We start from the raw sequence: 12,442 nt of genomic DNA on the forward strand, positions 1-12,442 counted from the left end.
GCAAGTGATGAGACACATAATGAAGCTGCTGTATGAAATCTGCATGGCTTGAGTTTTTTAACAGCTTTAGTGTTATTTTATTTCCAATGTCCTTTCATGTTGTCAGGGCATTTTGTGGAAGTAGGACTTGGACATGGCAGAGGCCCTCCTACAGGTCCCTGCTCCAGTCCAGCACACAGGGACTGCTGAAGTCTCACTGCCATTCCCTCAAACTGTAATAACACTGTTTATTGAATGAATTCAAAAGCCAGCTCAGCATTTTCTTCCAGTGAAATATTTGAAATTCAGATGGAACAAATGACATTCAAACATGTGGAATAGCTCAAATGTTTTTTCTTTTAAATTTACCAAGCAGGTTGTCAAGAGAGGAAGAGAAATGTCTTTTTCTGTGGAAAAAGCTCGGTCACTGCTTTATTAACCTCCAAGAACCCACCTCCATTAATCACAAAACAGCTACTTAGTCCTTGCTAAACTCAGTTCTCAGTGTCATTAATACAGCTGCAGTAAACTATTATCTGAAGGAGGACAAAAAGCTTTTTCAACACAGCAGCGCAGAAGCGCTGCCGGCACACTTGGCAAAGGGCAGACTGCAGGCAGGAGGCTGGAGCAGCCTCTCTCAGGAGCTTTGCTCACTGTCTGTCTGTCCTGCAGGTTACAGCCAGGCAACCCTGCCCATCTCCAAACAACCAGAGTCCAGCTCCCCAACACCCCAGCTCCCCAACACCCCACACTGACCAAAGGCTTTCCCATTTGGCATCCCATACAAAACCCAAGCCCATAGATCTGTCATTTGCCCCTGACACAGGGCTAGACTTGACATGTCAGTTTTCACCAAGTTTAGAATCTTTCAAGCACATGCTCAGCTAAGAACACAGGCTGGTCACAGGCTTGATGAACAAAGGAATTATTCCAGTACTTCATGGGTTCACCCTGGCCAGATGTCAGGCACCTACCAAAGCCACTCTCTTACTTCCGTCCCCTCTCCTTCCCATTAGCTGGACAGGAGAGAGAAAACTTCACAAAGGGTCCATGGGTTTAGGTAAGGGCCATAAGAGATCACTCATCAAATACTGTCATGGGCAAAACAGGCTTGAAATTAGAGATATAACTTAAAATTATTACTAACAAAATCAGAGCAGATAATGAGCAGTAAAATAAAACCTTAAAAACACCTTCCATCCACCCCCGTCCTTCCCAGCTCTCCTACCCCAGTGGTGAAGGCAGACAGGCAATGGAGGTTCTGCTGAGTTCATCACCCACTCTTTCTCCTGCTACTCAGGGAAAGGAGTCATTCCCCTGCTGCACTGTGGGGCCCCTCCCACAGGAGACAGCTCTCCATTAACTTCTCCAACGTGAGTCCATCTCACCGGCAACAGATCCCTGGGAACTGCTGCAGTGTGAGTCCATCCCAGGGCAACACCCCCCATCAAACTGCAGCACTGTGAATCCCTCCTATGGGTGATCAAACTGCTGCAGTGTGGGTCACCCTGCCATGGCTACAGTCTTTAGGGACAGGCTGCTCCAGTGTGGGCTCCTCCTTCCACAGGCCTCCATGGGGTCACAGCCTCCTCTCAGGCATCCCCCTGCTCTGGCATGGGTGCTCTCCACAGGCTGCAGGTGGATCTCTGCATCCCCCATGATCTCCCTGGGCTGCAGGGGCACAGCTGCCTCACCATGCTCTGTGCCATGGAACACCTCCTCCCCTCCTTCTTCACTGACCTTGGTGTCTGCAGAGTTGTTTGTCTCACATATTCTCACTCCACTCTTCTCTGGCTGCTATTGCAACTGTGCAAAAACTTCTTTCTTCCTTTCTTCTTAAATATCTTACCACCACTTCTAATTGTCCCAGCCTTGACCAGTGGCATGTCAATTTTTGGAGCTGCCAGGGATTGGCTCTGCCAGACATGGAGGAAGCTTCCAGCAGCTTCTCACAGAAGCCACCTCTGTAATCCCCCTGCTACCAAAACCAGGCCATGCAAACCAAAAACAAATACTATCTGCTGCTTGACAGGATTCTAGTCAGTGCTTCTTGCACCAATAATACAGATAATAGATGTTTTAAACTGACAAGAATCCTTTTGTAAACAAGCTGGAGAGTCACCACACTTCCATAAACCCCATTTAATAGATTAAATGGTTGCAAATAGGGAAATTTTTTGCACTACTTTTCCCTTTGCAATATGAGTGGATGCCTTTTTCAACAACTGCAGTCCTTCTTTAAAACACCACCTGAATAAAATTTCTTTTGAAATGTTCTGGTCTCTTTAGGATTCAAGTCAAACCATTTTCCTGAGTTTTTTTCCAGGCACAGTCATTCAGGACATGCCCATCTTTCCCTGAATTTCAAGCAAGTCTTGCCATTCAGCCAGTAGTTTCCCGAGAGTGCAGTGCTTTGTTCTGGTGCAATTTCCCTTACATTCCTTTTTTCTATTATTTCAGTTTTCTTTCAAGATTCACCCTAAGTTTTCCAAGTTAGTTCTCTCAGACAATGCAATTTGCCCATTTCTTTTAAATGATCTCACAACTTGTTCAGCCATTCAAATGACAGCATCTCCTCCTACTTGTTTGCCTGCAGTTAAATACAACAAATATGACAACTGCCAGTACCAGCTGAATTTCTGCAAACTCAGTTCAGGAACTCAAATCTAATTCTGTGTATTATATTTACAATTATACTTCTGTTTGGAAATAATAATGCCATGTAATCTTCCTCTTCTTTAGGCACTGCTGAGGGAGCCCTTTTGCGAATCTCTTGCAATTTTTTTCCCCCAGCCAAGTTTAAACCAGTTCTTCCTGAAGCTGACTAAACTGGCATAAACTTAAAACAGCCACTATAAGGTATCTGCAGTCATCAGTAAAACAAACTTCTGTTTCCTGTAGCTTGCAAATAAACAATAGGATTCAAATGCAATTTAAATCTGGAAGGTCATTACTACACAATAAATTGCTGCCTCACTAAGCCTAAAACTAGCAGTGTCAAATTCTATTGATTTTCTTAGCATCACATAATGTTTGCATCAAATGTGCTTTGTTTATAAAAACTCAGCAAGGGCCAGACACTTGGGACATTCTTCCTCTGTGACTGAGGCTTCTCCTTCCTGAAACACTTCTCTGACAGCAATGGTTCCAAGAGACAAATTAGGCCCTTCCTCAAAACTTTCACTTCTTTCATCTTCAAATGATACTTGCAAGCATCACATTAAATGAAAACTGGTAAATTTGTCAGCAACTGTAGATCAGTGCTACCTTCAGCTACTCTATGGCTGGGAGCACTGCCAGGAACAAAACCATTCCAAGCAGTGACAATGGCAGCCCTGTAGCTGAGCATTAGCAAGAAGGGGTGTTGCTTGCAGGACCTGGTGCCCATTTCCTGGCAGGCAATTCCATCAATGGCTGCATCCTTTACTCAGGACACTTCACCTGACAACACTAAAATCAAACCTAGAGATGCAAGTACTTGAGCATCTTAAAAACACATGGAAGTTATTCAGCTGCACTTTTTCATGCTGCTCATTAAAGCAAAACCCCTTCTTGGAAGGGACAGCAACAGATGTGCTCATTTTTTGAAGACTTTATAAGTAAGACAAGCAAGGCATGAACTTAGTGTGCCCATGCTCAAGGCTAACTTGGATGAATGCAAACCAGGCTTTTTCTAAATACTTCTGCCAAATACCTATACACACATGCAGGAAAATCTCAAATCTGGCAAAGGATTCAAGCATCTATACTCTTTCACCTCAGTGGCCATATCCTTCCACAATAATCCCTTCCAGAGAACCAGCAGGCATTGTCACTTCTCCAGGCCAGAATATCACTTAAAACCTGATTACATTAACACAGGATTTATTTCAGGCCATTTGCACACTTAGACATGCAACACATTAAATTTCTTAGGAAATGAAAAGAGAGAATTGTCCAGAAGTCAGGAATTTTATTTTAATTGAAAATTCAAATTGCTAATCCACTTGTACAAGAACTGCTTTAAGGGAGGCACCATGGCCATTGCAACACAAATGCAATGGAAACAGCACTGGAAACATTTCAACAGCAGGAAATACCTGGAATAGTGCAAATACTGTGAACAGTGCAAATAACTGCAGTGGCATAGCCACGTACACTCTAGGCATCCCAGGCAACTGCAAGCTTTGGGGGGCACCACTAATGGGCATATTCACAAACTTCCTCAGCACAGCTAATTTCATTTCAGCAAATACATTTAAACTACCTGTATTTAATGTGCATGGCAGAGGATACTGTAACTGAGGACTACCACACATTCATGAGTTCCAGCTGCCTTCCCCAGACACCTCAATACCATTCTTCATTTCTAGGACTTGGTCAGCCTCACTGGACACCCAACATGACAATGCTTGCAGTGAAGACTCCTCGGTTTATTTTCAAACAGTGAATTCCCTATGCTTTGTGGCTACTTTTTTTTTCCAGTTCATGACATCCAGTGAGAATGTTTTTATCTGAATTGGATTTGTCTCCTCATGTATCTCAAAAGAATGCATTCTTAAATACACTAACCCTACCTAGGAAGATGCCAAGGCAGGGTATTCTTCTATAGCTTGGATGCAAAAAGATTATTCCACAGCACTTCCATATGTTTGTCAGGAAATTAAGCAGTGTCCAATTCATAACACACTGTACTGTGATTATGTCTTTGAAAAACTTATTGGAATTGACTGGCAGAATTCTTGGGATTAATAATAAATTCAGCAGATAGGCTGTAACTGGTGATCCCCTGTGATCATCTGTGTCATGCCTATACCAAAAGCCTTTGAGGCGAGGAATCTGATGACCATCTGTACTATGCTGAGACCTTTCTAGAAACTGGTTGCATCTACTTTTAAGTACCACTGAGCACTCTAACCCAGCCCACTCTATCCTCAAAGGCATTATGAAAACATGCAAAGTGCCATTTGTGATATTCCCCAAAAGAATCCAATCTGGCTCATTCACTCAGAACAGCTGCACAGCACCTACCTCCTGGTACACTAAGCACACAGCTCAGATTTGTTCCCACTTGGTCATCCTGAATCATGGAGGAAAACAGTATTTCCCTCCTTACCATTCCCATCCCATCCCCATACAGTAATGGTATTTTATTTACAGTTCAAACTTATTGCATATTCTTTCTTGGTCTAATATTCTTTCAGTCTTCTTATAATCTCCAATCAGTACCTGAACCCTGACCTGTGGTAACACTGGAAACAACACAAAACACTGAAAAAACACAAAGGCACTGTTTCAGTCAGTGCTTTGTTTTTCACCTGCAAAAATTAGAGAGGAACTTGCAGCTTCCCTGGGTGGATGCAGAACAACATAGGCACATTAAACACATAAATGAGACCACAAAATCTTCAAGCAGTTGGAGGAGCTGCAGAATTCTAGCAGTGTTTCCCAAATTTGATTGCCTTAATAAAGTATCTTTTTCAATCTTCATCAATTCTCTATTAAAGCAATGAGCATTTTCCCATTACAGCAGTGGCCATTTCCCATCAATTCAGCACACATTTACTCACACACTTGAAGGAAGCTAGCAATGCTTTTTCAAGGAGAAGGTTTGCTGAAGCTCTTCAACAGTGGAAACATTAAAGACTAAGTAATCACAGGCATCTGCTCATCTATGTTTTGTAGGTTCTGCTAACCAGTATGAGACACACTTCCATCTTTCTTAAAGGCTTCCTCTTAATTTCTGGACATAACAACAGAAGTATGAAGAGCTGAGGACATTTCTAATCGAGCTGTAAAACTCTGCAGGGTGTGGTGCTCTTATGAAATCAAGACCCAGGCATAAAATCCTGTCCTTTTTTGTGTGTGAAGTATTTCTTTACCGAGTAATGGCGCCAACCTGGATTCTGCAACCCTACATAAATCACTGCCAGTTGTGGCTAAGCTGTAATGTTAACCAACCAATTTAAAACCATTACTGACATAGAAACATGTATTTAGAGATTTTGTGCCAACTATGAAACCACACAGTTTTTCAATCATGTGAACAGGATACTCTATATGGAATGCTAAATACTAAAAGCCACACTGGTTTTGGGGTTACCTTTCTTGATTGCTCAGTTTGGCATAGAGGGCTTTTACCAGCTCTGGACATTTCAGCAAATGTTCTGTAACAATCAGGAACCTAAGAGAAAAGAAAAAGAAAGTCTTATTGGAGCTATAAAAGCAGTATCCACATTCACTCACTCCAAAGGGTGCTGCTTAGTTTTACTTGCAGATTAATGTGTGTTGCTCTTTTGGTCCTACTCACTAATAGATACAAATTGGCACCAAATAATTGCACGTTGTCCTGCAGTTTTTCCCCTAACATAGCAATGAGCATTTCTCATCAGTTCAGCACACTTTTACTCACATGCTTGAAGGAAAGCTGGCTGGAGTCTTAGGCCAGTTATATACACCACAATTCAAAACAATGAAACACTCATCCAATGGTCTATTCATTTAAGCAAAAAGACAAAGTTCAAGCTTGAAAATTATTTTTCTATTCATCACAACACTGTCTGTAAGCCCAAACAGTCAAAAAAGTGCCCAAATAATATATTGATTTTTCTTTAAAAAAGGCAATCTAATAAAGCATCAAAGCAAATGGGAACTTCTTTCTCAGATGCAAGGCAACAAAGCACTATTCTCAACTCTCAAACATACCCTCCTTGTGTAATAGAGACCTAAGCTGAGAACCAATTTTAAGTCCTTGCTTTACAAGGCAGGTAGATGTAGAATCATAGAGTCTCATATTTCGGAAGGGACCCATGAAGATCATCAAGTTCAACTCCTGCCTCTGCACAACACACCCCCAACTTTAACACAAGGATCTTGCCGGTCAAAATCCAGTGAAGTATATTCTGTAATAAATTATTAACCACCACCTCCCCCTTCTCACACCATATTGGGGGTTTCTGTCTGGAATACAAAAAGACCAACAAATGACTAAAAGTTGACAAACTGGTCACTAGTTCCCTCTTTCTCTTCACCAAAATGTTGCAAGGGATCTATGATAGCAACATTCCTCAAGAGTCTCTTTAAAAAACAATCTATCCAAAACTGGCAATGGCTCATTCTTTCTTCTTAATACTTTCTCTGGAAAATATGGTCAGCCTTGGCCTTGTGCTAATGCCAGTGTTTCACTGTTTGCTCTCCCAAGCACCATCCACAGCAGGCCACAGCAGGTGATACTCATTTAATTTCAACCAGACTCATAATCCCAGTTATGGGAAAAAACAAAGTAGGTAAAAGGATTTAGCTCTTCAAATCACATCCCCAGGAGCACTAGCAGTGATATTTATGGTGTATAGGTACACTCAAACTAGATAATGCATTTTTAAAGTAGGCTTGTCTAGGCTACAATAATTACAAGTTAAGTCTCAGAGCATCCTCTGAGCTGATGAAGTTACAGAAAAAGAACAGTTAAAATAATTTTAAAGTCAAGCAATTTCAATGCTCCCCCACCTCCTCCCTAGTTTTCCCTTTGCTGACAGCCTTTATTTTGCATTGCCATAATCTATTACATAGCTAATAAGATCACAGTGAAGCCTTCCAGCTGCAACAAAGTATTTTTTGGACAAGTACTCAATGCCAACTGGGCAGACAGGAGAATAAGAGGTCCAAAAGATTAATAGCTATTATGTTTCTAATCCTAAATGGGGATTTAACCAGGGTCTGATTCACTTACTGAAAACTTGACATTTTTAAGAGGGGGAGGAAGAAAACCTATTTTCTACAGCACTTCTTTTTACTGATATTTGCACATTCATTCATAAAAAAAATATGCAGTGGTGTAAGGAATCATCAACTTAAAACTGGCATGCTGAGGAGCGTAGCATTGACCCAAGAGTTTTTCAAAACAAATTTCAAAAAACACGAAGACTCGCCCAAAGTCAGCAGCAGGAATGTATCCAGCTGAGCTGCACAGACTCAGCTCTAACACCCAAGTGGAGCCAACAGCAGGGCAGTCAAGAGCAACTCTTCCACAGCTCCTGAACTAACATCTCACAGCCATCCACAGTTAAACCTTCAGAATCGTCACAACCAACTTCATTTTCCATGGATTTAAGCAGAACCACAAACTTTTGTATGGAGCTGCAGAAGAAAATAGCACAGATCAGTGCTAGGCAGGACACAGAACTTGGCCTAAGAATGAACAAATTTCAGCTGACAATGCAGTAGAGTAAAAAATGCATTTGAGGAGATAGCCTGAAGCCAAATTTTTCTATTTTGCAACTGGGGTTATTTAATTTAAAGCTTAATTTTCACGTTTAAGACTACATGGAGGAAATCTTCTTGCCTACTTGTCTTATAATTAAAAAATGATCAATAATTATCACAGAAAAAAAATCTGCTGCTACTAGGTTCATGTTGCTGATCAATCACTACTGCAAAGTGGAAGGCCCATAATTCAGCTGTTCCTTGGGTCAGTGCTCCTGCATCATTTCCTCACACACATTTTGCACATTCTGTGGACTAGACCTCTACTGCTTGAGAAGCCTGGAATATTTTAACACTAAAATTTCTGATTCTTACCTTTTGGTTTCATGATGTGATGTAACACTTCAGAAAATAAAAAGCTCTGGCTGCCCCATCCCTGGAAGTCTCCAAGGCCAGACTGGACAGGGCTTGGAGCAACCTGGGATAGTGGAAGCTGTCCCTGCTCATGGCAGTAGAGAAGCTTAAGAAAGGAGATGAGCTTTAAGGTCCATTCCAACCCAAACCAGTGTGTGATTCTATGAAATATCTGCTTCTGTATTTAAGTGTCCCTTTTCCCTTATCCACTTTCTGCACTACTGTATCTTGAAGAACAGAGCATGAGCATCATCACCAAGAGATAACAGAAGAACTAATAGTGGACTAAAGCACTTCCAACTCCTTCACCATGCCTAGCAATTTTGGAGGTAGCTAAGTAAGGATGCAGCAAATTCAATGTACTATCTTTAATCCTCTCAGCACTCCTGTTTTTCATTTGTGGCACGAGAAAAGAAGAGGAAAAGTAAGATCATCCACAATTCTGAAATATAAAAAGATATTCAGTTTTGGGTTACTGACTGAACATGGCATTTCAAATGCACACAAAAGGCTTTGGTAGGAGATTTAAACTCTCTTTGGGGGCCAACAGCAGAACCACTGGAATAAACTGAAGACCACTGTAATTTAGTGAAGGAAATCATGACAATTAAAGCTGTTATGCAAGCGTAACACAGTAAGAAATGAATAGTGTTAAATATGCCAATCTTCTTGACTCTTTAAAAACTGTTTGGCTAAAATCCTAAAAAAATCAAGTGCTTCCATAGTAGATAAATACAGGAGGAGATGTTCAAAGACTTTATAACAGCACAAGGGCTGTATTGTACCAAACTGCAGTTCCAAAGCAGCCAAGACAAAGTGGTACGAGCTACATTTGCACTCAGTATATTCCAGATGGCCACTAAGCTTGCTCCAATCAAAGCTGGGTGTAAGCAATCAACTTTATCATCAAATGTCATGCTCCATATTAAGTTGATTTTATCCCATTAGCAAATTTAGGAAACAATTTCCTCAGTCTCAGCAAAAGAGGAAGACAACTCCACATGTTTTTCAAGTACAAAGAACAAGACATGGCAATTCTTTACTTGATCAGCAACCTTCTTTTTCAATCTCCAGCCAAAAGCATTTTTCATCACCCTACAATGATGCCACTCTATCCAAAATATTTAGTAAGAACTAAATAGCTATCTTTTTACTGTAATTTAACAAACAAATGTAATAAATCATCCAATTTTGAAGAGAACTAAAGAAGAAAGTTCAGCTATTTTCAGCCAACCTTCAAACTCTCATCACCAGCCTTTTTAGATGCAAAAAAAAAAATATGCCTCATGAGGAATTATTTGGAATCAGAGCACATTTTAGAAGAAGCATTTTTCATCCTTGCACAAGAATAGAAGTACACTACCAAAACCATTTAAACAAACAATTACAAGTATAAAGCTATTCAATAACAAGTGGAATGTGTGCTGTCATAAAATCACTAGAAAAAATGTAATTCACCCCATTCCCACACCAGCACTTCTCTCTCAGAAGAAGAATAAAGAAACACATTTTCTTATGGAAGGCTTGGTCCTAGCATCCACCATCACAATACCCCTCTCCTGTGCTGAACCAAGCACAACAGTGAACATCCTTCCATCTTCCCAATGAAAGCATCCTCCCTTCTGGCCATGATAGTCCCCACCAAGTAAACTCTGAGGTCTAGAAGACTAAATTCAAATTATGTGCAGTCTTTCTCTGATTCAGAGAACACTCCCACTGAATTTGATAGCTACATATGAAAGGCACTATACAGAGATTAAATCTAATTTATACATAAAATTGAAATAATATTTTTCTGAAGAGCTACCAAGAAAAAATTGGAAGATGATTAGCAATAGCTAACAGCACTTCCAGCACTTCCCTCTCCACAATATACACAAGAAGAAAGAGGTGACAAGATAATTAAATGTATGAGGCTGAGCTTTGAAAGATTGAGGAAATTTGTGCCAATTCACTGCTACTGCAAATAGAAAGTAGAAGTTACTCAGATCTCTAAAATTAAGGAAACTTTTCCAAGTGTCAGTACTATTTAAAACCACAGCTGAACTTGGAACCTGCAGCACAACTTCAACTTTCCTGGAATTAAAAAATAATTATTTTCTGGAGAACAGAAGAAGAACAGAAGAACAGAACAGAAGCTGTCCAACAGAAAAAAAACTGAGTTGCCAGCCAAATGAAAAAAAAGAGTTCCTTCACCCCACACACACACATCCACACACCCCTTCAGCCCAATTAAACAAAAAGAGCAGCCCTGAAGAGTTCTACCATTGCCTTTAAATCTGTGCCCATAGTCAAGACTCCTTGCCACAGGAGTACCAGTTTCTGTCCACACATATTTCCATAAGCCAGGACAAAAAACCCAAAGGCAAAAAATTGGGGAGGGGTAGCCCCACATCCTAATCTTTACAGTAATCATTGAGTTGTGGTTTCAAAAAGAGAAAGTGGATGTTCAGCAAAACTTACTTCAATGCCAAACAGCTGACCACACTTCTAATATCATTTTTCTGAAAGCCAAAAAGCACACTATGCCTCTTATTTTAAAATGGAGGATTTTTGTACTTTGCTCTTCAGGAATCAAAAATACAACCTGTTTTTCCTATCCATACTGGCTGAACTGCCCCATGCACATACTTGGAAAAAACTGATGACACAAGCTATACTCTCATCTCTAATGGAGCCACCAAGGTATTTCTAAAATAAACAGCTTTTAGAACACACATTGATCTTGGTTAGAATAAATTACAATGTTTTTTTTTTTACTACTTTTTCCCTAATTATTTTTAAAAGACACATACTTTTCTAGGTTCACATTCTAAAATAGATCTCATGTGGCATTCTCTGCTGGTTTCTTTTCTAAATACTGTACCTTCTACACTCTGTGACATACTTTGCTACTGATTAACACAAACCCAAGAGGGAGTGAATGTGTATGTATGTGGAGACATAGAGAAACAACTTTTGTAAGGCTCCACAATCCTCCAGAGCCAAAGGTTCTCTGCATGTATTTAGGAAGGGCTATTACTGAAAATAAGACAGAGCATTTCTTTGGAACTTCACAGGAGGTTGTACAGGAGGTTGTAACAGAGGGCTCTTCATGTCTTGGTAGTCACACAGAAACAGAGTACAAAATACATATCAGTTATTGAACAGTTACAGTCAGTTATATTCCAGCTTTGTTTCCTCAAGGATGGAATCCTTTGGTAGGAAGAGGCTGTTGAAAGCCAGCAGCACCAGAACAAGAATCAGCTTAGGAGTTTAAGATATTTAAACATTAAGATATTTAAACATTAACAAATTTAAACTGTTGGAGGAAGTCCAGAGGAGGCCACAAAGTTGATAAAGGGACTGAAGCACTTCCCTTATGGAGACACGATGACAGAGTTGGGGTTGTTCAGCCTGGACAAGAGAAGGTTGTGTGGAGACCTCACAGAACTTTCCAGTATCCAAAAGGATTACAGGGAAGCTGGAGAAGGACATTTCATAAGGAACTGTAGTGATGAGACAAGGGGGAATGGATATAAATTGACAGAGAGTAGGTTTAGATTAGATATAGGGTATATTGGATATATCTAATAGATATTAAATATATTCTTCCTATGAGGGTGGGGAAGCCCTGGCACAGGTTGCCCAGAGAAGCTGTGGCTGCCCCATCCCTGGAAGTGTCCAAGGCCAGGCTGGACAGAGCTTGGAGCAACCTGGGATAGTGGAAGGTGTCCCTGCCCATGGCATTGATACTGAAATTGGCCTAAGAGAAACTTTCTAACACAGTTTGAGTATCAGAAAGCAGGAATTCTTTGTGGCAGCACTGGGGACCCAGGGGATCCTTCTTTCAACTGAGTGCCCCAATCATTAGATGAACAGAACTTTT

The 12,442-nt window shown here is 40.6% G+C and overlaps 1 protein-coding gene across 2 annotated transcripts in view; it reads right to left on the reverse strand.

Moving 5' to 3' along the window:
* The window catches only part of ATXN10 (ataxin 10), an 85,788-nt gene that overhangs the window by 43,685 nt on the left and 29,661 nt on the right, over positions 1-12,442 (reverse strand). For both annotated transcript variants that reach the window (XM_084205506.1, XM_084205507.1), the window contains exon 6: positions 6,062-6,142. In XM_084205506.1, the coding sequence (XP_084061632.1) occupies positions 6,062-6,142 (81 nt within the window). The remainder of the gene's footprint in view (positions 1-6,061; positions 6,143-12,442) is intronic.

This window comes from Fringilla coelebs (assembly GCF_963513975.1).
Source record: "Fringilla coelebs genome assembly, chromosome: 5".
In the NCBI taxonomy this organism is placed as follows: Eukaryota; Metazoa; Chordata; class Aves; order Passeriformes; family Fringillidae; genus Fringilla; species Fringilla coelebs.